General features: G+C 43.5%; 1 protein-coding gene across 1 annotated transcript in view; it reads left to right on the top strand.

The window, feature by feature from the left end:
• Window positions 1-26,170, top strand: part of tbxas1 (thromboxane A synthase 1 (platelet)) — a 150,153-nt gene that overhangs the window by 35,418 nt on the left and 88,565 nt on the right. Inside the window, exon 3 of the mRNA XM_080437859.1 lies at window positions 21,525-21,618. Within this exon, the coding sequence (XP_080293985.1) occupies window positions 21,525-21,618 (94 nt within the window). The remainder of the gene's footprint in view (window positions 1-21,524; window positions 21,619-26,170) is intronic.

Raw genomic sequence — 26,170 nt, 5'->3', positions numbered from 1 at the left:
TCTGTCTGTGTTCAGAATCAGAAAACTTGCGATGAGCATTTTAAATTCATTTTATACGGATCAATTGAATAATTGAAAAAGATAGCTTGCGTTCCTACGTGCACAAAATAATAATAATCCCCACATTTCCAGATAAAAAAGAAATAGCGAAAATAGCAGACCTACTATACAAGCTCATGTGTCGCTGTACAACACTTTGTGTGATGAAGTATATGGGGCTTAAGGGGTTACTCTATTATGAAAATATAATCGTTAGTTGCAGCCCTGTTGTACATTTAACCCTGTGTGCACTAGAGCAAGGCTTCCCAAACCTTTCAGGCCGCGACCCCCCAAAATAATCATATTTGAACTGTGGACCCCCCACCCTGACAAGCACTTGGAATTGTACTGTAGGCATTACATTTAGTTTGACTCGGTTCCACTGATAAATATTGGGAAAATAGCCCAACTACGAGCTTGTAGATCGGCTATTTATTTTCGTCTCTTTCTTATGTGAATATTTGACAATTTGGCCAATTTGGTATTAAAAAGTCCTTAAATTGTCACTTTAGAAATGTGCACATACCCTGTATTATACACTTATACTGTATAAGTATATACAGTATACAGTATACTTATACAGACGGACACACACACACACACACACACACACACACACACACACACACACACGCACCCCCCCACACACACACACACACACACACACAAACCCATTGACTGTCCCGCCGCGCGGCAAGCATTATGCTACCTCCGTCTTTTCCACAAACCATCAGCAGCACCATCCGGTTCACAGCAGCAGGGGGGGGAGGGGGGAGGGGGGCCACCCCGCCCCTTGCCCCCCCTCCCTCTCCAACTGACCCATCTGGACACATCCATTTATTCTGCCTTCTGTCTCGGTAGGGAAGCAACAGATCTACTGCTGCTGCTGCTGGCACTCTCTTCACCATGTGACTGGCCCTATGCTCATGACCATGAAGTCATGCAGTCTTATGCAAAGTCTTATGTAAAGCATGTTATTTAGACAGATGCCACGTTCATCCCATTGTTTGTATAGTTTTAATGTACATTATTATATATTTTTTTGATATTATTATAATGTTTAGACTGACGCTAGGTTCTATGATCCTAGATTACTGAGGCACTATACGCTGTCTCTATGCATTTGATTGCAATTGGAGAGAGAGAGAGAGAGAGAGAGAGAGGCGAGGGGGCAGAAAGAGACAGGTGGAGAGATGGGGCGAGTAGGAGAGAGAGGGGGCAGGAGAGAGTTAGGGGGGATATAGGACGTGTGTATTCGCACACGTCCTATATGCATGTGCGCGCGCACCATGTATGTCCATGTGCATGTTCATGTGTCTAGGGGAGCCCAGCCAGCCGTGCACAAATCAATGGTGCACATATCGATGCCGATTTTACGAGGCACTTAACAATAAAAAAGCAATAAGCTATGACATGGCTAATCCGCCGGGGCATCACGCGCATTGCAAAGCAATTATAACAACCCCTCCGTTCTCTCCGCCGGTATGATTTACAGACACGGCCTGCAGTGTCTTACAAGGCTTCTTGGATACCATGCAACAGCCCTTCCAGGAAGCCGCCGGAAGAGATGATTTACAGAACTGTTTGCCTGGGTTTTTCAAACCCCAACAGCGCTGCTAGCCTCTAGGCCGCCGCAGACATCCGGCGACGTTTTCAACGGTTTTCAATTGTATACCTGTCAACACATCCTGATTCTAGCAGGAGTCTCCCCGTACTCCCCCAAAGGGTTAAACCCTTTCTCCTGCTGTGTACCCAATTTGTAATTTTCTTCTTCCCTTTAATCTCCCGATTTTCAAGCGCTGGGCAAACAACACTTGCTCATCACTGTGCTGTGAAAACGGATGAAGCAGTTCCCACATAGAAATACACTTTTAAATTTATAGTCCTCCCCGAAAACTGTCCACAAAGCTTTAAAAATGTTTTCAAGACTCAGAAATAGCAGATCTGCAAGCTCTGAGCTTAAGTACATCTGCTAATTTCGAATATCCGAAGTATAAAATACGGCTTAAGTGGTTAATCTGTGGTATAGGTTTATATGGGGGGGGGAGTCGTTGGGGGTAGGCTATTTGCAGATAGATACCCCAGAAAATATCTCCCTCTTTTTCACAGCCTAATGTTGTCAGACGTGCAGTTGATATTTAGAAGTTAAGCGGAGAGAGATGTTTTGCGTCTCCCTGGAGGAGATGGAGGTGCGCATAACTCTGCCCGCGTGTAGGTGTTTCCAAATTGTCACGTATCGCTCCTCGCGAGTCACCGGAGAGAGCTTTACTCTCGGCGCTTAATATCATAATACCCCCGTGATTGTGTGTGGGCTGGAAGTATGGCGGCGCCTTTGCTCGCGGCTTGCTGACCTGTCAGTCATCATCGCACTGGATTATTCATGAAGTGAAATTAACTGTAAACTGAACTCCAATTACTCTTAGCGGCTCCAATCTGCCTGGTGTGGGGGCGGACCCGGATAGGAAGAAGAAGCTACACACATGACGGCAATCAAAAGTCGCAACTCCGGGATGAACTTTGTTGTTTACCGGAATACTTTCTGAATTGTTTCCGTCTTCATCATCACAGCTTGGCTTATCAGTCTTGATATACGCATACGTTCCATATTATGTTAGTGCTCCTATTAGGCTATAGGCTGTTCTTAGCATAATTAACCCATTAAAACCGGGAAAGCATTGGTGTCCTTTTTAGGTTTTTTGCTTTGGCTGCGAGCTTGTACATCCGCTATTTTTGGAATTTAAAAAATGTATGTTGAAAATGTTTGAAAAAAATGTTGAATCGTTTTTAATTACGAAAGTTTGAGAACTACTGATTTAGAAGGCATTTGTAGAATCGTCCTCAGGTCTTTTTTTTTATCACTTAAGCACCCTGTATGTATACTTCGTCATACAACAAATATCTCATCGCGACACATTTTGAGCTTGTGGATCTGCTATTTTAACTATTTTGGGGGAATTGTGGAACATTTTCACCTATCAATGAATGACACGCCCAAAATAGGAACACCAGGTTGACGGTTAAGGTGCATGCGTCGCTTCCAGTCATCCCGGTTCTCCATACATCTGGTCAGCTCGTTGTTGCTTTGCGCTCCTGCATCTTTCTTGAGTACATCCACGTATGTTAACCCATTAAAGCCGGGAACGCATCTCTGTCATTTTAAGATTTCTTTGAAAAAATAGCAGATATACAAGCTCATAGCGCGGCACCGAGTGCGGCGCTATGAGCTTGTAGATCTGCAATCTTTTGGGGAAAAAATCTTGAACATTTTGTGCAAATCTTTGAATATATATATTTTTTAAAGCGAACAGTTTTTGGAAAAATAAATATCAAGGACCACCCAAAATGATACGTATTTGGCCGTGGACCCGCATTTCAAAATATTTTGTTCCAGGGACCCCCAGAAGTTGTAACAGAGTTAAAAATGTTCGCTAAAAAAAATATATATGAAAAGATTTGCACAAATGTTCACGATTTTTTCAAAAAAAGCCGATCTACAAGCTCATAGCGCAGCACTCGGTGCCGCGCTATGAGCTTGTATATCTGATATTTTTCAATAGCCCAAAGAAATCTAAAAATGACAGAGATTCTTTCCCGGTCTGAATGGGTTAATGTGGGACGCCCTCGTGACCGGTGCCCGTGCGTTGGTTCCCACAGCACCACTTTGCTGGCTGGCAGCTCTTGATGTCTTTGGCAGTGTCCCTGCTACTCTCATTCTCCTGGCTGCTATTTTCTCGCTCACCCTTGGTATTCCATCATACAGACTCTTGTGTGCACTCTTGCTGATGTTAAGTGCTGCACGCAACATTCTAGTGTAGCAACCGTTGGTTTCTGGGTCCTGCATTCGCTGCCATATAGGAGAACAGACTGCACAGAAGAAGCTGAGTTTGATTTGTCGGGGGGGAGGTTGGAGCTCCATAACACTGGCCATGCCGTACACGAGTGACTGCAGAATCTGCTACCCACCTGGTCAATGGTCAGTCTGCACTGTCGCAGTGCTTGATTTAAACCCTGGCCTGCATCCTAACCAGACAGGTCTGATCTCATCTGCAGACTGTTTTTTTTTTAAAGGGGGGAAAAAGCTCCCAGCATTCAGCTTAGTCAAGTCCCCTCGACAACCAACTGACCTCCTGGATACATCTCTGACCTGTGCATTGCCAATACGAACCAATCAGAGCTCTCTGGTCAACAGGCACTGAATAAAATGTAAATGTGCCATATAAATATATATCATCACCATGCTCTCCTCTCTCTGGTGAGAAGAACACAATGTACCCCTCTGATGCTAACTTCTCTTTTACAGTCGATTGTGAAAAAATAGAATACGGTCTCTGCATGTATTGTTCTGTAGGTTATTTTAAGAATGTAATGTAAGTTCTTGGTGTTTGGGGAGATGTGTTGAGAGACTAGTGCACTTGAGTTCCTCTGTTGTGTTTGTTTATTTTAGTCAATTAACCCTCTCCACACATTTCTGTGTTGTCACTGCTAACCTTCCCCCCCCCCCTGCGAGGCGTTGTGAGCTTGTAGATCGGCTATTTTTGGCAAAGAGGTATAGGTGTAGAGGGAAAAAAAGAGCAGATCAAGTAAAAAAAAAAAAGTTTAATCTAAAACACAATTTTATACAATATAGAGGGGGTCCCTGCTTCATCTCTCTCTCAGCTAAGGGGTCCTTGGCCTCTAAAACGTTGAAGACCCCTGCTGTAGGCGTAGGTGTGTTTCTACTATGTGATGGACATGGTGTGAATTGATAGTCCCTGATGGATCTTCATCTGTGTGTGCGTGCGCGTGCGCGTGCGCGCGTGGACGTCACAAGCCCCTCTACGCACACGCAACCTCTCGACGACCTCTCCTCGTCTTCTTACACTCCTCTTCATCTCTCCGTCATTCATCACTCCATCCATCCCCGGCGTCTCAGTCATCTGCTCCTACCTTCCACTCATCCTCCAATAATCCCGCCTCGCTTCCTTTCTTTGTTTCTTCGCCCCCCCCCCTCGCATCCTTTCCTAAACCCTCTTCCTCTCTCTGCTCTCAGCCTCTCTCTCTCCGCTCCTCCGTCCACGCTCTGTCTCTCCATCTCTCCACCCACCCCCCCCCCCCCCACTGGTGTTCTTTCTGAGCCTCCAGTGTCTCCCTGAAGCTCACCCCTCCACCCTATACCACCACCCCAACCCCCCCTCCCCACTCTTGTTTAGCCTGAGTGGAGGCAATGTGTGGAGGGTTGCCTCTCTCTTTCTCTCTCTCTCTGTCTCTCTCTCTCTCTCTCTCTCTCTCTCTCTCTCTCTCTCTCTCTCTCTCTCTCTCTCTCTCTCTCTCTCTCTCTCCCTCTCCAGCCTTCCATGTATCCTTCAATCTCTCCACCCCTCTGCCCCTATACTCTGCTATGCCTTAGTGGAGAGCAGGGAGAGAGAGAGGAGAGAGAGAGATGGATGGGGGGAGTGGGAGGGAGAGAGAGGAGAGAGAGGGGGGGGGGGCTCATCCCTCAATAAGTCCAGCTGGCTCCCTGTGGTGTTGAGCCCTGTCCTCCACCACTCAATTACTCCCCTCCATAAAGACGTACACACACACACACACACACACACACACCAACGAAAAATGTGCAAGCATGCGCAGGAGCCAGGAACACGTATGCACTACACACACACACACACACACACACACACACACACACACACACACACACACACACACACGTGCGGGCACAGATAGGCAGAGCCATGCACGTGCAGTGGCCGATGTTCACAGCACACGTGCAGGTGGGCACGGATTCCCGCGGCAGACATGCACATGCATGCGTGCGTGTTCTTGCCACCACTACATGCACAAAGAGCAAAGCCCCTCGTCACCTTCACGATTTGGACTTCGGTCTGTCTGTCTGTCTGTCTGTCTGTCTGTCTGTCTGTCTGTCTGTCTGTCTGTCTGTCTCTCTCAAACCCACACTCAAAGCGACAGGTTTAATGCAGTCACAGTGTCAGTTGCGTAGCTGCTGCTGCTAATAATTTCCTAAGGTCACCACGGGGCAGTGGAAACGTGTCGTGTGCGCGTGACATTTCTGAAGTGACTTAATAACTGCTGCAGGCTCAGCACTGTTATGTTGTCCTTGGCTGAGCAACCTGCATGCTCACTGCCTTATTAAACACTACCCTGATCACCTGCATGCTCACTGCCTTATTAAAACACTACCCTGATCACCTGCATGCTCACTGCCTTATTAAAACACTACCCTGATCACCTGCATGCTCACTGCCTTATTAAAACACTACCATGATCACCTGCATGCTCACTGCCTTATTAAACACTACCATGATCACCTGCATGCTCACTGCCTTATTAAACACTACCCTGTTCACCTGCATGCTCACTGCCTTATTAAACACTACCATGATCACCTGCATGCTCACACTGCCTTATTAAACACTACCATGATCACCTGCATGCTCACTGCCTTATTAAAACACTACCCTGATCACCTGCATGCTCACTGCCTTATTAAACACTACCATGATCACCTGCATGCTCACACTGCCTTATTAAACACTACCCTGATCACCTGCATGCTCAACTGCCTTATTAAACACTACCATGATCACCTGCATGCTCACTGCCTTATTAAACACTACCATGATCACCTGCATGCTCACTGCCTTATTAAACACTACCATGATCACCTGCATGCTCACTGCCTTATTAAACACTACCATGATCACCTGCATGCACACACTGCCTTATTAAAACACTACCCTGATCACCTGCATGCTCACTGCCTTATTAAACACTACCATGATCACCTGCATGCTCACTGCCTTATTAAACACTACCATGATCACCTGCATGCACACACTGCCTTATTAAAACACTACCCTGATCACCTGCATGCTCACTGCCTTATTAAACACTACCATGATCACCTGCATGCTCACTGCCTTATTAAACACTACCCTGATCACCTGCATGCACACACTGCCTTATTAAACACTACCCTGATCACCTGCATGCACACACTGCCTTATTAAACACCACCCTGATCACCTGCATGCTCACTGCCTTATTAAACACCACCCTGATCACCTGCATGCTCACTGCCTTATTAAACACTACCATGATCACCTGCATGCTCACTGCCTTATTAAACACAACCCTGATCACCTGCATGCACACACTGCCTTATTAAACACCACCCTGATCACCTGCATGCTCACACTGCCTTATTAAACACCACCCTGATCACCTGCATGCTCACTGCCTTATTAACTCATTGGCCGCCATTATCGCATTAATGCGATCTAATAAATAGCGCGCCTGGCCACCAGGATCGCATTAATGCGATCTATGGTCTTTATTGATCTTTATGCTCTGATCACGCTATTCTGTTATGAATCAGGCTAAGTTTCAGGTTCCACTTACTTCAACCACCACTGCATCCGGTTTCATGACTTGGGTTCCGTTTCCGGTTTTACATTTTTACCCCCAGTCATTTTCGACCATAATAGGGAAACAAACGGTTTTTCACACGCTATGAAAAACGATCGGAGACCTCCCCTCCTATAATCTATGGTCTGGGTGACGAACAGTCATCCCCGTTGTGTATCACATCGTAATTTTCGCCGATCACAGAATCTGAGACATTTCACTTCCGGTTCATGTGTTTGACTGTGTGAGTGGGTGTGGGGGGGGGGCGAGTGTGATCGAGAAGCGATCAAGCTGGTATGTGCTGCTCTCTAGTGGTGGAACGATCAAAACGATTCAACTGTCCAGCTAGACATTCTATATGTGAATTAAATAACAAAATAACGAAACAAAAAAACACGAAAATCGCTGGCAAGGGCTGCTATGAACGAGGTTTTAACTCTGGCAGTCAATGAGTTAAACACTACCATGATCACCTGCATGCTCACTGCCTTATTAAACACTACCCTGATCACCTGCATGCTCACTGCCTTATTAAACACTACCATGATCACCTGCATGCTCACTGCCTTATTAAACACTACCCTGATCACCTGCATGCTCACTGCCTTATTAAACACTACCCTGATCACCTGCATGCTCACTGCCTTATTAAACACTACCCTGATCACCTGCATGCTCACTGCCTTATTAAAACACTACCCTGATCACCTGCATGCTCACTGCCTTATTAAAACACTACCCTGATCACCTGCATGCTCACTGCCTTATTAAACACTACCCTGATCACCTGCATGCTCACTGCCTTATTAAACACTACCCTGATCACCTGCATGCTCACTGCCTTATTAAACACTACCATGATCACCTGCATGCACACTGCCTTATTAAACACTACCATGATCACCTGCATGCTCACTGCCTTATTAAACACTACCATGATCACCTGCATGCACACTGCCTTATTAAACACTACCATGATCACCTGCATGCTCACTGCCTTATTAAACACTACCATGATCACCTGCATGCACACACTGCCTTATTAAAACACTACCCTGATCACCTGCATGCTCACTGCCTTATTAAACACTACCATGATCACCTGCATGCTCACTGCCTTATTAAACACTACCCTGATCACCTGCATGCACACACTGCCTTATTAAACACTACCCTGATCACCTGCATGCACACACTGCCTTATTAAACACCACCCTGATCACCTGCATGCTCACTGCCTTATTAAACACCACCCTGATCACCTGCATGCTCACTGCCTTATTAAACACTACCATGATCACCTGCATGCTCACTGCCTTATTAAACACAACCCTGATCACCTGCATGCACACACTGCCTTATTAAACACCACCCTGATCACCTGCATGCTCACACTGCCTTATTAAACACCACCCTGATCACCTGCATGCTCACTGCCTTATTAACTCATTGGCCGCCATTATCGCATTAATGCGATCTAATAAATAGCGCGCCTGGCCACCAGGATCGCATTAATGCGATCTATGGTCTTTATTGATCTTTATGCTCTGATCACGCTATTCTGTTATGAATCAGGCTAAGTTTCAGGTTCCACTTACTTCAACCACCACTGCATCCGGTTTCATGACTTGGGTTCCGTTTCCGGTTTTACATTTTTACCCCCAGTCATTTTCGACCATAATAGGGAAACAAACGGTTTTTCACACGCTATGAAAAACGATCGGAGACCTCCCCTCCTATAATCTATGGTCTGGGTGACGAACAGTCATCCCCGTTGTGTATCACATCGTAATTTTCGCCGATCACAGAATCTGAGACATTTCACTTCCGGTTCATGTGTTTGACTGTGTGAGTGGGTGTGGGGGGGGGCGAGTGTGATCGAGAAGCGATCAAGCTGGTATGTGCTGCTCTCTAGTGGTGGAACGATCAAAACGATTCAACTGTCCAGCTAGACATTCTATATGTGAATTAAATAACAAAATAACGAAACAAAAAAACACGAAAATCGCTGGCAAGGGCTGCTATGAACGAGGTTTTAACTCTGGCAGTCAATGAGTTAAACACTACCATGATCACCTGCATGCTCACTGCCTTATTAAACACTACCCTGATCACCTGCATGCTCACTGCCTTATTAAACACTACCATGATCACCTGCATGCTCACTGCCTTATTAAACACTACCCTGATCACCTGCATGCTCACTGCCTTATTAAACACTACCCTGATCACCTGCATGCTCACTGCCTTATTAAACACTACCCTGATCACCTGCATGCTCACTGCCTTATTAAAACACTACCCTGATCACCTGCATGCTCACTGCCTTATTAAAACACTACCCTGATCACCTGCATGCTCACTGCCTTATTAAAACACTACCCTGATCACCTGCATGCTCACTGCCTTATTAAACACTACCCTGATCACCTGCATGCTCACTGCCTTATTAAACACTACCCTGATCACCTGCATGCTCACTGCCTTATTAAACACTACCATGATCACCTGCATGCACACTGCCTTATTAAACACTACCATGATCACCTGCATGCTCACTGCCTTATTAAACACTACCATGATCACCTGCATGCACACTGCCTTATTAAACACTACCATGATCACCTGCATGCTCACTGCCTTATTAAACACTACCATGATCACCTGCATGCACACTGCCTTATTAAAACACTACCCTGATCACCTGCATGCTCACTGCCTTATTAAACACTACCATGATCACCTGCATGCTCACTGCCTTATTAAAACACTACCATGATCACCTGCATGCACACTGCCTTATTAAACACTACCATGATCACCTGCATGCTCACACAGCCTTATTACAAACCGCCATGATCACCTAAATGCACACACTGCCTTATTACACACAGCCATCTGCATGCATAGAGCATTAAATGCTTATACATTTTATAAACTGCCATAATCATTACTCTCAGAGTTACCCAAACTGCTGTGGTTTTCACATATTTTCATGTCAAGGACTCCAGATTGATACGTACAGTATAAGGCCATAGACCCCATTTGAAATGTTGATGTTGTGCCCATAAGAGGAGATTTCTGTCATTAGATTTAGAGCATAATTTTACAACTGTCTATAGGCCTACTGTAAGTGGTGAGATAACAGTGGAGAGAGGGAACCCTATGAACTGAATAGTCATTCTTGTACATTCTCTCATTGGACTAACTTCTAGTGAAATAATAGTTAACACTGTGTGTGTGTGTGTGTGTGTGTGTGTGTGTGTGTGTGTGTGTGTGTGTGTGTGAGTGTGTGTGCGCACACGCAGCAAACTATCTCATTAAAGCAGTGTGTTTACTGTACAGCCTCTGCTTGCGTTCACAAATAACATTTGTGCGCGTCGCACAGACGTGCGCTTGTTAACTGTCAATTATTGAACAATGTCATATTCGTAAGATTTCTCTTCGCAATTCCAAGCAAAGAATGCCACGTGCCTCCAGCCGCTGAAGCCATGGAAACAAAGCTCTCTCTCTCCCTTTCTCCCTTTCTGTCTCTCTCTCTCACACACACACACACACACACACACACACACACACACACACACACACACACACACACACACACACACACACACACACACACACACACACACACACACTCTTTACCCTGGCCTGTCTTGCCACACAGCAACAGGGCACACAAACATTGTTTGTGTAAAAGAGTTCTCGCATTCGCATTGGACGGTAACCACCGTGTCACATCGCGGCCACAGAAAATGCAATCCCACACCATCCATACAATGCATACTGTACAATGCAGGCTTAGTGTGGCCTGCCACGGAGCTACAGTAAACTCTGTGTCACATTATGATGACAGCGTAATAAGTTCACCAGCATGCCTGCCGGGATCGCTGCCTGCACACAACAATGTAGCTGTTTACATTAACCCGTCAACCATTCCACGGTCATGTTGGGGTTTTGTGTGCAAGAAATGAGATGTTTCACCACATGTGCAGCGGAGCTGCGCCTGGCCTGTGTTCCCCGTGGGATTGTGGATTATATTTTGTTGTTGATGGGAAGGGGTGGTACAGTAGGTGGGGGGGTATGGGGGGCTGCTAGAGGTTAGTGAGAGACTATTTATATTTATATAACCATTTTCAACCCAGTGTCCCTATTTTGGGGGCTATTATGCAAAAAAAAGGAGAAATGGTGAGAGTTTTTACATTGCAAGCTCACATTGCGTCTAGAGCGTGTAGATCAGCTATTTTCGCTGTTTGGTTTTATTGTATTGGGCTTAAGTATAATGGACTTAAAGGAGTAGCTCACCCCAAAAAATTACGTATTTTCTATCAATTACACACCCCATGAAGCCTTGGATTCATGGGGATTTCTTTAGTTTTTGCCGCATTCCTGAGCCAAATTTGTAGGAGACTCTTTGACTTTTTGAGTCGGTCATCAAATTATTTGCTTAGGAATGCGACAAAAACAAAACAAATCTCCATGAATTCAAGGCTTCATGGGGTGTGTAATTGATGGAAAATAAGTCATCTTGTGAACTGTAATCTTTTGTTTCACTTTTGATCGGGTCTATAATAATAATTTTCCGCAACTGACTGACTCCCCGTTGTTGGATTGTGACCAATGTCCCGGTGTTCCATTTAATTCCGTGCCCCCCCATGTTTCCCCCTCAACAAGCTCCACACAGAAACATGTGTATCTCCATCAATGTGAAGTTATTTCACATTATCACACGGCTTGGTTGAATGCTTGAATCACTGAATTCAGCGGTGTGTTATTTTTGAATAATGACCTCTGAACTCAATAACAGACCGCTGTCTAATCGAAGGCGCAGAGCACCTGGCACAAAATCAATCTGCGTCGCTTGATTTTGTGCCGTATCCAACATGACAGCCATGTAAACAAACACACAATGTCATTTACAGCTAAACATTGGTTACAATAATGTTTTTGAAAACATTTGAAGCGAGAAATAGACATTGCAGTAACCGAATATTGATTCTATTTTATCAACACTTCCCGTAGTTTTCCGAGGCGCACCTGGCATAAATTAATGGAATACTTTTATTACCGTAAGCAATGAAATCCTTCATTTTGTTACTTTTGGGTCAATTTATTCATTTCTTTATGAAGTAGCCGTGTAATTAGCGGGATAATAAATGGATGGGGAGCGGGTCATTATTGAGAAATAAACCCCTTCAGGGTGATTAGACCCGACGCGATAATCACCCTGTCGGGGTTTATTTCTCAATAATGACCCTCTCCCCATTGATTATCCCTTGCTTAACCATCAAGGACAGTCAACTGCCAAGGTTTTATAACAGACAGAATTTATCCACCCGGGAAATTCACTCACCAGAGGCAACACAGCAGTTAAGAATACAGGTGCAGAGTAAAAAAAGTACTATACAGCTAAAATTAGCTACGCAAAAACAGACAGAACATTAGGAAAACCCTCAGGCATGGTGGCGCAGTCGGTAGCGCTGTTGCCTCACAGCTAGATGGTCCTGGGTTAGATTCCCGCCCGGGTACGCTGTGGGCGCTGGGGGCGTGTCCTCTCCTCCGCGTCATCAGTGCCCATATAGGTGGGGATGGCGAAAGGGCCTTTCTGTGTGGAGTTTGCATGTTCTCCCTGTGTCTCCTAGGGTAGGTACCCTCACAAAAAAACATGCAATAATCCTGGTCTCTATACTGCCTCCCCCTGGTCAGCCGGGGGCGCCTGATGGAGGGGAAAGGAACTGGTTGGAATAACGTGTTCCTTCCACGCGTTACGACCTACCGGGGAAACTCCCCCCTGTCAGGTGATGAGAAGCGGTCTGCTCACTCCTCATGCATTGAAGTTAGCATGAGTTCAGTTCGGGGCTCTCCCTAGGCTGGCAGAGGGAGAGTAGCGCCCAGGATTACAGCTTAGGCAAACATTTAAATAAAAAACGCTCAGCAATAGCGTTGGGATCTGGAGGAACCGGGATCCAACATTGAGGATCCCGAAGCCCAATGAGGAACCCGGAATCGGTTCCATCACATTTGGAACTGTTTCCCGAACCGGTTAAATCACACTGTCAGAGCTGGTACGTGGACTTCACGTCTGCTATACAATTACAATACGGGAGGTTCTTAAACTTTTTGAATATCAATGACCACCATAGTGTGCAAATGGAACCAGATGGACCCGTAACCAGAGTTAACGGACCTGTAAGGGTCCACTTGGAACCCCCCGGCCTATAGGAATCATTAAGAGACAATCGTTAAGGAACTGGAATCGTTAAGAATCCCAACCCTAAGATAAGATAAGATAAGACCTTTATTGATTCCGCTGGGGAGGCGCCAAAGACCCTAATCAGCAATGAACGACAGTATCCACCCAATACAATATCCTGTACTATGCAGAAACAAATGCACACAATCACATTGTCATTACATTTGGCCGCGGACCCCCCCCATCTGAAAATGTTTTGTGCCAGAGACCCCCAGAAGAGAAGATTTGTGTAAAAAAAACCAAAAAAAAACAGATGTGACACACTGTGAGCTTGTATATCTGCTATTTTTGAATACCGGTAGCCAACATATAAATGGATAAAGTGCTTGAGGTGATTGTGATGCTGTACTAACTCACGGCCGATCTACACCAGACTTTTCAAAGCGCGCGTATGCGTGGCACGTAGAGCGCGTTTGTTTAGATCCAATTGATATCAATGATAGCGGCTACACCAGGCGCGCGGATACGCGAGTCCCGCATACGCAGGCTTTAAAATAGGACTGGATCTAAAAGTGCGTGTGTGCGTGTGTGCGTATATGCGTGTGTGCGTGAAAAAAGTCTGGTGTGTTTCCACCGTCATTTAGCTGAGGACCCCCTCGAACCCCCCCCCCCCCCATGTTGTTGGGGACAACAGCATATTTCACATTCCAGACACATGCAGGGTTCTGAAATAACATCATTTTGGTCCCATTTTGGGATCTGTGATGCCACTAAAAGATGTTAAATCAGTCCCCTTTTCCAACACTGTTGCCTCCATGAATCTATTATTAACTTGATGTCGGAGCTTCACTCACGCTCTATCTCTCTCTCTCTGCATTTTAGAACGAGCATAAATCCAACTGTTCTAGGTCATCATCGCACCATCGCACCGAAGTTAATCCATTCAATCCGGGGACGCATCTCTGTCATTTTAGATTTCTTTTGGCTATTCAAAAAAAGCAGATCTACAAGCTCATAGCGCGGCACCGAGTGCCGCGCTGTGAGCTTGTAGATCTGCTATTTTTGAAGAATTGTGAAAATCTGTGCAAATCTTTGCATATATATATTTTTTTTTAAGCGGACATTTGTAACTGTCAAGTGTCTCAACAAATGTCTTCATGTTTCTGAAAAACTATTGTTCCAACTGTATATCAGTGGTGCTCAATCGTTTTTTGTCAAGGACCCCCAAAATTATATATTTTTGGCCGCCGATCCCCATCAAAATATGTTGTTCCAGGGACCCCCCCAGAAGCAAAGATTTGAGTAAAAAATGTTGTTTACATTTATTTTATGTAGGCCTAGGCCTATTCAACACATATGTTCGAGATTTTTCAAAAAATAGCAGATCTACAAGCTCGTAGCTTTGAGCTTGTAGATCTGCTATTTTTGAATAGCCCAAAGTATAAAAATAATGGTTATAGCTGAAATCTAAAATGACACAGATGCGTTCCCGGATTGAATGGGTTAAGTCGAGCAAAGAAGGTCCTTTGTTACATCATAGGAGGCAACGTGAACGCATTCACCTTGAAACTTTGGATCACTTGGGTCAGAGTTTCTCATGTACTCCTAGGGGTACTCGGAGGTACTACAGGGGGATACGGCACGTGAGAGAAAGTGGAAAATGGAAAGAAAAAAACTTTTACTGTTGTATTTCATGATGAAACGTCAAGAAACGTTGTGTGAACCTGCTGATCTGTAAAGTTTTAAACCAAATGAAATCAATAACTTGACTGGCACAACTGTTACTGAGTAGAAAGTAATACTTATTTGCCCTTCTTACACTGTTTTATTTTGAACATATTGACTTCAAATTTTGATTTTTGATGTCAATATTTTCTATGTAAAAAGCAGTAGTCTGATAAAGGGGGTGCTTGGATTCAGAAAGCAGGGAAAGGGGTTTCAGAAGTAAAAAAAGTTTGAGCACCACTGACTTGCTCAACTCGAAAATAGCAGATGAACAAGCTCACTTTATGACACATCATTGTGAGTTTGTAGATCTGCTATTTATCGCTGTACACTGCCTGAAGATCAGAATTCCCCCTGAGAATGTTACAGAGTGCAGCTTTAAGTTGGTTAATATTTGATTCATGTTCTAATGTAAAACTAGAATGACTCAACTTAAAATTATCTGGTGGTGCAACCAGAACAACACAGATTAGATCACTAAAAATAAGTGATAACCCCAATTTTTTTTAAAAAGCATTAAAAAGCAAAAAGTAGGCCTACAGAAATTGATTTGATGACTGAAGCAATTAAAGGGCCATGTTTAATAATAACCACTACTTAAAAGTGACTATCTCTTTATGATTGCATTCAATTACAATTAGGGCTGTCAAAGTTAACTCGATTAATTGCAATTAACTCACCATTACGTTAATCGTGATTAATTATTTTAATCATAATTAACTCATTCGGTGCCAGAAAAAAAACATTGTCTACCCACAGTGCCAGAGATTTTTTAGTGTTTTCACTCACCTTTGAAAAAAATCACAGACCTTGCTGTAGCCAGTCGGTAAATCGTAGCTTTCGGGCGGAATCTCCATACAGTATGTCAACTTTTAATGTTTTTTCATAAACTAATGCCCTACTTCATCATACAAAAGAGTGTCACTACAAAAGTCGTGAAAATAGCTGATCTACAAGCTCACAAGGCGGTGCGAAGTGACGCGTTGTTGATACAGCATCACAATAATTTTAACCACTTTATCCATATTTTATATCTGGCTATTCAAATAGCAGATATACAAGTCTAATCTTGTACATCTGCTATTTTTGAATATTTTTTTTTACGATTTTTTTTTTAACACAAATCGCCTTTTCAGATGGGGGTCCTCGTCTCGGCCAAATACATTTGGTGGGTCCTTGACATGAAAAAGTTTGAGAACCACTGAACTTAAGGGGTCCTTCACCTGAAAAAACATTGAAGTTGACTGCTGAAATGCATTTTGTGCTGGTGTCCCCTCATGTGGCATTTAGCCGCTCCACCTGCTGTCATGGTTCCCCCGTGCAGCTCGCTCTGGGAAGCACTGGCTCCCCTCAATTATAACCTCCAACAAGCCAGGCTGTTCCTCATATACGCATTTATACAGTCAAGCAGCTGATTATAGCCATACATTTAATCCATTAAGACCAGGGGACGCATCTGTGTCATTTTAAGATTTCTTTGGCTATTCAAAAAATAGCAGATATACAAGCTTGCTTGATCTGCTATATTTTGAACAATCGTTGAAAATGTATGCTGAATATATAGTATATATATGTTTTTAACTCCGATCTGTGCTTCTGGGGGGGTCCCTGGAACAACGTATTTTGAGATGGGGGTCCGCGGCCAAATACATATCATTTTGGGGGTCCTTGGCATGGAAATGTTGGAGCCCCACTGAAATAGCAACATACTGTTGATACTATTTTTAGATATTTATTTGGCCGCGGACCCCCATCTCAAAATGTTTTGTTCCAGGGACCCCCAGAAGCAAAGATTTGAGTTACAAATGTTCACTCTAAAAATATATATATATTCAAAGATTTGCACAAATTGTCAAGATTTTTTAAAGCTCATAGCGCGGCGCTCGGTGCGCATTGTGGAGGAGATATTTGTAATGGAGAAACTAACTCATAACTTGAGATTGCAAGAGACTATTCCTCGAAAAATGGGAGGAATGGACTGAATATAGAACCCAACAAGACTACACCAATAACAATGATGGACGTGCGTGTGTGTGTGTGTGTGTGTGTGTGCGTGTGTGCGTGCGTGCGTGCGTGCGTGTGTGTGTCGAATGGGTCTGCTCTGATGTGATGCATGCGTTAAGGCCTGACTGTCAGCTCTGACACATAGAGTTATAATTACCGCGCTGTCATTAAAATGGGCCTGTGTGTGTGTGTGTGTGTGTGTGTGTGTGTGTGTGTGTGTGTGTGTGTGTGTGTGTGTGTGTGTGTGTGTGTGTGTGTGTGTGTGTGTGTGTGTGTGTGTGTGTGTGTGTGTGTGTGTGTGTGTGTGTGTGTGTGTGTGTGTGTGTGTGTGTGTGTGTGTGTCTGCCAGTCGTGCCTTGGCTCGGCCCGCTTGCTTTATTGCTGTAGTTTAATCTATCAGCCGTTCACATCACATTATTAATATGGTAATGGATCTATCTCCTTGAGGACATTAAGGGATGGAGTGCACAGCGGTGACAGTAAAAAGCTATTTTAAGGCCCTTTTGGAGTCAGAGAGGAGGATCTGTTCTGATGCCGCCCGCCGCTGCGGATGACAGCGTTAATGTTAGTACATTTTGTCGCCGTCGGGCGGAAACCTCACATGTCCAAAACCATTCCCTCCTTTTTTTTTTCTTTTTTTTTTAAATAAAATAGTGAAAATAGCTGATGTACAAGCTCACAACGCGGCGCGAAGCGACGCGTTGTGAGCTTGTAGATCAGCTATTTTCACTACTTTTGTGTGACGCTCTTGTATGATGAAGTAGGGCATTAGTTTATGAAAAAACATTAAAAGTTGATATATGTGGAGATATAAGGTTTTCGCCCGACAGCTACGATTTACTGACTGGCCACAGCCAGGTCCGTGGTCGTCTCTTCGTGGTGACTTTGACGCAGACGTCAAGGTGGGATATTGAACCTGTGTGGCAAAAGATGGTTCAAAGGGAGCTCGGGTGGCGCAGCAGTGATAAAGTGCCTGCATGCCCACCGCAGCGGAATCTGGGCGTTCAAATCCACCTTAACCGGCTTTGTCGAGCGCCTATACAAACACAATTGGCCCGTGTTCAGGGGGAGGGAAGCCGGGCATTCGGGAACTTGTTACCATCTCACATTCATCTCACACAAAATAAATTATCATTCAAGATTTAAGCTTTAAAGACACACTTGTTGCAGCAGACCACATGACCGGAATCTTAATCTTAAATTGTATTGAACTTTTGTATAATGTATTGTAATTATGTATTTCTCATGTTTTTATATTTGTATGCATCTTATATGGACCCCAGGAAGCCCCGGCGTCAGCAAATGGGGATCCATTCAATAAACAATAAACAATGATATTTGTCACTGCACTTACTCCTACGGGAGTAAGTGTATTTTTGAGTGACACCATTGTACGACAAATATAAAATGTGGCTTAAGAGGTTATTTAGTCGATTCTACAAAATCATATTAAACATTTTCACGATGATTCGTATATATATATATATATATATATATATATTAAAAAAATCTCAATTATTCGATTAATCAAAAAAGTAATCCATGGAAGAGGAATGTACTGGATAGCTGCAGACAGCCCTGCATTGAGCATCATGTGTCCCTCTGTGTTTAGATCAGTGGTTCTCAACCAGTGGTCCGGGGACCACCAATGGTCCTTGAGGGGGTTCCAGGTGGTCCCCAGCTAAATGATGGAGAGTTGGTAACCAAATGGACCCTTATAGATCTTTAACTCTTAAGAGTGTAAAATGAAACCAAATGGACCCTTATGGGTCCATTTGGTTTCATTTTACACTCTCAATAGTTAAATTATTGTTAAACATCTGCATTACTTAATTAAAGAATTGCTCTTTTGATCAATGTTTGCCTGTTATCTCTCCTATGGTACCAACATCAATACAGCATGGAATTGTGGACAAAATATCAAACAACGAAATATTCTAAGTTTGGGGTCTGAGAGGAAAATAACTTAAGTACATTTACTACTGTACTTAAAGTTGTACAATGCAAAATCACAAATAACGATTTTTAGCAACCTCTGCTGGTCACTACCGTCACTGCATACAATTTCCCTAGTCCTCGATTACCCAGAATTCCATTTGTTTTCACCGGAAGCCGGAAGCGTTTCAAAAAGCGATCTTTTAATTGTTTTATACTATCTACGGATCGTTTCTCTTAGCCAGTGGAGCATTAGTTACCATGAGCTGTGCTTTCTTTTTCTGTTCTTTTTCGATCTCCCAATTCTACATTCTCTTAAAATCAGCGTGAGGTTCCTTTTTGTTAATAGCGCGGTAGTTCCTGGCCAAACAGGAAACCGTTGCGGTAGTTCCTGAGGACGTCGGCCACGACGTCATGACGTTGGCCAGGAACGTCATTTTCCCGGGAAAGTCCCCCCCGTACACGTTCAATAGAAAATATATAAATAAAAGGCTTCCGGGGGTGAAATTCACGGAGTGGGTGTTGTGAAACTTTTGCCACTCGCAAAAGATATACAATTTAACTTTAGTTTTGTTGAAAACGTTACCTAGTATTACTTTAAGTACAATTTTGAGGTCCTTCTTTTTACTTTACTGGAGTATTTCCAATTTTCAATACTTCTAGTCCACTACATCTCAGAGGCAAACTATTGTACTTTTTACTCCACTACAATTATTTGAAAACTTTAGTTACTAGTTACTTTGTAGATTTAGATTATTATTACAAAACATACATTAACCACTTCAGCCCTAAGTTATACTTTAGCAGATTTTTTAACATTTTGAAAACTTTCTGCATAATGAGTTACTTTTACTTTTGGTAATGTAGGCTAAGCGTATTTTGATGTCAATACTTTTGCACTTTTACTCAAGTAAATTTTTAAATAGCGGACTTTTACTTGTAACAGGGTATCTCTTCCATCACTCCTCTCTCTCTCTCTCTCTCTCTCTCTCTCTCTCTCTCTCTCTCTCTCTCTCTCTCTCTCTCTCTCTCTCTCTCTCTCTCTCTCTCTCTCTGTGGAATTCATAAGCAAAGAACCGGCTCAGCGAGCGGGACGGACAGTGCATTATTACATGACTGAATAACGTCCCGCTGTAAGGCCGTATACCCATAATGCCCCATGCCTCAAACAAAGTCGGGAGCAGAAAGTCCTCAGCCTGGGCGTTCCAAGGACTTGCGTGTCAGCAGAAAACGGCTTGGATGTATATTATGAATAATACATGGTGCTAGGTTTTAGGAGTATGTGGGGGCTTTCTCTTTTACGCGTCCCTGCAGCGCAAATAAATCCTTCAAGTGTCATAGTGTCACGTGTTTAGTTTTGTTTTGTGGGAGACGACACTGCCTTGTTTTGGATGCAGTGATGTTTAGTGCACTTTAGTCTCAACCTTTTTCATTTCAAGGACCCCCAGTTTAATTTACAATTACAATAGAGCACAGCAGTGGCGGCCATTTTGTTTACCGGCTCTGGTTCTACAGCCTGGAACCAATGAAAACCAATATTTGAAAACCGCAAAAAAAAGGCGAAGTTACTGTACAACTTGTAACACAGCAGCCGTATTGGAAAGAAATTGGGCCTCTTCCTTACTTCACAGGTGTTACCAATGAGTCTAATGAAGGCTCTATTCCATTTAGTGTAGCACAGTGGCTGTCAACTTTCAAGGAACCCCATAACACACCCGGGGGCTATTTGGAACCCCCCCACTTTGAAACCTGTATTGTTTCCCTAGTGTTTCCATCATGTCGGATCAGCACCTTGACTCTGTTTGACAAAATGGTCAACACAACCTTAATTAGTATCATATTCGATGTAATTGATTATGAAAGAAATCAATTCAATTTAGTTGTTTTTTTTCCTTTTTTGCGATTTGTTGATGTTTTCATCATAAATATGCTTCTTGATTATCTGATTAATCAAAAAGGTAATTATCATGATAGAATAATTGCCAAAAAAATAGATCAGTGTTTTTTTTTATGGTTTGTGTCTCGTTTGCTCTGGATTTCCTGTAATATTGAAAATCTATTTTGGGGTTAATGTCAGGCACAGTATTATTTTTGTTTTATTTTTTTGTTGCTGAATTGTTGTATCCTGTAGTAAGTTAATAAAGGTATTTTTTCAATGCTAAAATTCTCTCTCTCTCTCTCTCTCTCTCTCTCTCTCTCTCTCCCCCTCTCTCTCGTACCACAGGTATTCGATCGCCCCCTACTCCATCCTGTCTCGATGTGGAATCAGACATCCCAAACCGTCGCCTTTCTTTGGCAACATGTTCATGTTTCGTCAGGTGAGGAACCATCCGGCGTGCCTCACATTCCACTGATACTATCTTTAAGCTTCATCTATATACTCCATTAAACAGCGTGGCTTGCCATAAATCAGTAATTTTTTTTGGCAAGCAACAGCGCTATGTGATGGAGTATAAATTATAAATCTCTTGAGTATGTTTTTCCAATGGATCTGTCTGTCTTTTGTCTTCACAAGGAGTTACAGTCTCATCAGACCCACTTAATCCCTCCCTTTTAGCTCATAAGGGAGCGCGCTCACACACGCACGCACGTGCGCACACGCACTCACACACACACGCACGCGCACTCACATGCGAAATATTTTACCGCACTTCATTAGATTTGTTCATTAAAGAAGGCTCACGAGTAATGGCTTTTTTCATACCACGTGACTGACTGCCACATAGATTAACCGTATTGATAATTGCGTTAGTTTTATGATGAATATGTAAAACGAGACAAAGAAGAAGAGAGGGCGTGCGGCTTAATAAATGGACTGATTTAATAACCTTTCATTATAGCTCTGTCTTGCCCCGCCCCCTTTGCGACAAGAGCCGCCACCCTGTTTCAGCTCTGTGCGTGTGCGTGTGTGTGTGTGTTTTTGCTGAAAGGCTTATCGATTCACCACTTGAATATTGTCTCTCCTCAGATGTCCAAAACTGTTAATTTTCAGGATTCAGGATTTCAGGAATAGCAAAAGTAGCCGATGTACAAGCTAGATCAAGCTTTCAGATCTGCTACTTTTGATGCTTTTGTGTCACGGTGCGGGGGAGAGAAGTGTAGGACCCAAGAGCGCAGACAGTGAAGCGGAGACAGAACGATTCAGATGCAGCGGGGTTTATTACTTAAACAGGGAATATAAAGACAACAGGTAACTGACAGAACACAGTGACAACATTAATGAACCAACACAAATGGGTAACAGAGGGGCATATAAATAGACAGGGACTAACTAGGCACAGGTGAGAACAAAGGACAATTAACACATGATTGGCTGTAACAGAACAAGACACAGGTGAACTATAATTGCTAAGACATTCTGGTGAGACAAGACAGGAAGCAACAACTAGGGCAGACAGGAAACACCACGACAACACTACAAAATAAAGGTACAAGGAGACCAAGGAATAATACAACAGAAAGAGTTGCCAAAAGGGTCCAAAAGGGTCCAATACCATATAAGGTCAGACAATGGCTAAATAATAAAGTCAGTCGAGGAGCGGACCGTGACACTTTTGTGTGACGCTGTAGTGTGATCAAGTAGGGCGTTAATTTACGGAAAAACACAAAAAGTTATTCACCTGTTTCCTAGGCTTTCCACTTCCTGTGTGTTTTCCACTTCCTGTCGATTTGATCCAATGAAATCCAATGAAACTGGTCAGATGACTAATGATATCCAATGAAATCCGACAGGAAGTGGAAAACACACAGCCTAGGAAACAGGGGAATAGAATATGGAGATAAGAGGTCTCTGCCCGACAACAGCGATATGCTACTATAAATATAAATATGGCTGCACTCACGTGACTCATTGATTATTTCCAACGCTGTTGCCACCTTCTCATATTTGATTTGACAGTTTTGAGGGCAAAACAACAAACCGCATAACCAGCATAAATGCCTGAATGAATATACTTGATCTGTGGTTTCTCGTGATTTATATTCATTATTATTATTATTACTGTATTCTTTTTTATGAGTTTGTGTGCGGACAGCGGAGAGGGATTGTTCCAGGGGTCTTGTGGTGTCGTGGAATTTTGCATCAATTAGCAGTGGTGGAAAGTAACTAAGTACTATGTATTCAAGTACTGTAAGTACTTACATTTTGAGGTACTTTTACTTTACTGGAGTATTTCCAATTTTCAATACTTTTACTTCTACGCCACTACATCTCAGAGGTAAATAATATTGTACTTTTACTCAACTAATTATTTGAAAACTTTAGTTACAGTTGATTTTGTTGATTTTGATTATTATTACAAACTTAACCACTTCAGCCCTATATACATTTTGGCCTGATCGACAAGCTCACAGCGTGTTGCAGTGTGAGCTTGTAGATCCGCTATTTTAAAAATATTTTTTAATACATTTTATACATTTGAAAACATGACATGGGACATTCTGCGTAACGAGTACTTTCTACTTTTGGTACTTTAAGTACATTTTGATGCCAATACTTCTGCACTTTTACTCATGTAAAGCTTGAATTCCGGACTTTTACTTGTAACAGAGTGTTTCTCGATTGCAGTATTGATACTTCAACTTCCAACGTCCATTAGTAACTGTTGAGGCAAGCAGAGTCGGAGACACTTCACGTCATAAGATACATGATCTAATCGGAGAAGTACTCATGGGAAAGAATGAGAGAAAGCCTTGTTTAAAGATAAGAGAGGGACTCGCTTGTGTATCGGGACCAAGCTGTACCCTAAAACAACACATACCAGGCCTGGGCCATGTCATCTTGACTCAAAATGTCAGAGAATAATATCATGAACAGCGTTAAAAAATATAAGGTATATTTCGACCACAATTCTTCCTCAGTGGCATGGTGGCATGTGCACAAGATCTGCTGGCCTGGAGTGCCAGCGTCTCAGCAGCAGGGCAGATTTGGTGGCACGTGGTAGAAGGTCTCTCTGCAGGGCATATCTGGTGGCATGTGGCAGATCTGGTCGCATAAGGCAAGATCTGGTGGCATGTGGTGGCAGGCAGCATCTCAGCAGGGCAGGTCCTGATGATGAGATTCCAGGATCAATAGGCGTCAGTGGGGGCCATGCATGCAGGCGAGGTGGGGCAGGGCTCCCTGTCACTGCTCTCACTGCAGAGGCGTCAGCCAGCTGGTTTACGATGACAGCACTCACACTTTCTCCATCACTGACTGTCACCGAACCTCCATTCCTGTTTTATTCCTCTTTTTTTTTTTAGATCTGTCTTTTTGCCTCTCCCCCCCCCCCTCCCCCCCTCTCTCTCCCTCTAAAAGTTATTACTAACAATCTGGAAGTTTTTAATTACATCTGGGCTGTTGTGCCTGCCACAGGAAAGGGGGAGAGCTGGCTCTTTGCTTCTAATGGAAAGTCATACTTATATTTTGTGTTTTTGGTTTGTGTAGTTGTATGGTCTTGGGATGAACTGAATTGATTAACTGTCCTATGGGTTGATCCAAAAATATGGGCTGAGTTGGAAAGATGTGGTTTTAATGGAGTGCTTTAAAAAAATTCTCTCTCTCTCAGATTCAGATTCACTTTATTGTCACTTAGATGCACTGTTTAGGTACACACATGTGGAAAACTTATGCTCAGAAGCTCCAATATAATAAAACAATAAAAACATGATAAAACGACCTAAAACACTCAATAAACAAACACAGGGCAAGAATATCAGTCAAAGAAAGTGCATAGTGCAGAGTACAGTTATTGCACATTCACTTTTCACTGTCATTTAACAGTCTGATAGCCTGTGGGGATTATTTTTTTCCCTCAGCCTGCTAGTGCGCGCTGAGAGGATCTTGTATCCCTTCACCCTTTTGGACTCTCTCTCTCGCTTCTCCTCTCTGTCCCTAGTTCTTCTCACACATCTTTTTTACGATCAGGTTCATGGCCTCCTTCTCCCACTTGTCCGGTCTGTTGTGTTGCTGGGCCTCCAGGCCTCCTGTCCACTCCACAGCTCCTGGTGTGTGTCTCCTTGAGTAGGAGGAGTGCTAGTAGCTGCCGCACTCCCCCGTTGAGGGGGAGGTGATGGCGGGCTGTTATTCATGCAGCCTGGCGGTTGCACAGTGATCCCACGCTGTTTCCGTTTCCGAGGACAGTTAACGCATGGGTACCCGCGAGGCTAGAGGACAGTTAACCACAAATGTATACTAGGACAGTGTTGTGGAAGAAAATAGCTTTGTGGTAGCTCTCTGGTGGCCATTTTGGACATTGTTTTTGGCCTTGCATGTGTCAGCGTGGTATAGCTATGAGAGTAACGACACTAGCGTTGACTGAGCTTGACTCCCATTGTAAGAATGGCGTGCAGAAATGCTCTGTCTATCTCAATGAGGAAGTTCCAATATTTGGAACTACAGTCCATATAGCAGCCCGCTTTGCGGCGAGATCAAAGCGCGACGCGACTCTCTCTTATACGGCTCTGGCATGTGTGTTTTGTTTCCCCCGCCTCCTTGTTACCTACCACACCCCCTTGTTAACCACCACACCTGAATTTTGTTTCAGTCATTCAGTGTCATTGCCTTGATTTGTTTGTGTATTTAAACCCCGTTTGTCAAACTGGTGTCTTTGAAGGTTCACTCTCTAGTGTTCGACATTTAGTCTTTGAAGGTACGCTGTTAGCTGAATGACTTTGGCCGTACTTTTGGAAAACCGTGGTTTGTTTGGGGATTTCTGTTAGATCTACTGGGCGTTTGAATTTTTGCATTCTTCAGTTAAGTTTGTGTGTTTCAACAAACCTTTTGTCTCTGCACCTGAGCTTCCACCCTTTTTTGATCTTTGAGGCCTTTTTCAACCTTGACAAGAGAGGTTTCTGCCCGACAGTAACGAGATACCGATGTTGACCGAAAGG

This window comes from Gymnoscopelus braueri (genome assembly GCF_963280865.1).
Source record: "Gymnoscopelus braueri genome assembly, chromosome: 9".
NCBI lineage: Eukaryota > Metazoa > Chordata > Actinopteri > Myctophiformes > Myctophidae > Gymnoscopelus > Gymnoscopelus braueri.
The sequence above is the reverse complement of the archived record's forward strand: the minus strand, read 5'-3'. Positions and strand labels throughout refer to the sequence as shown.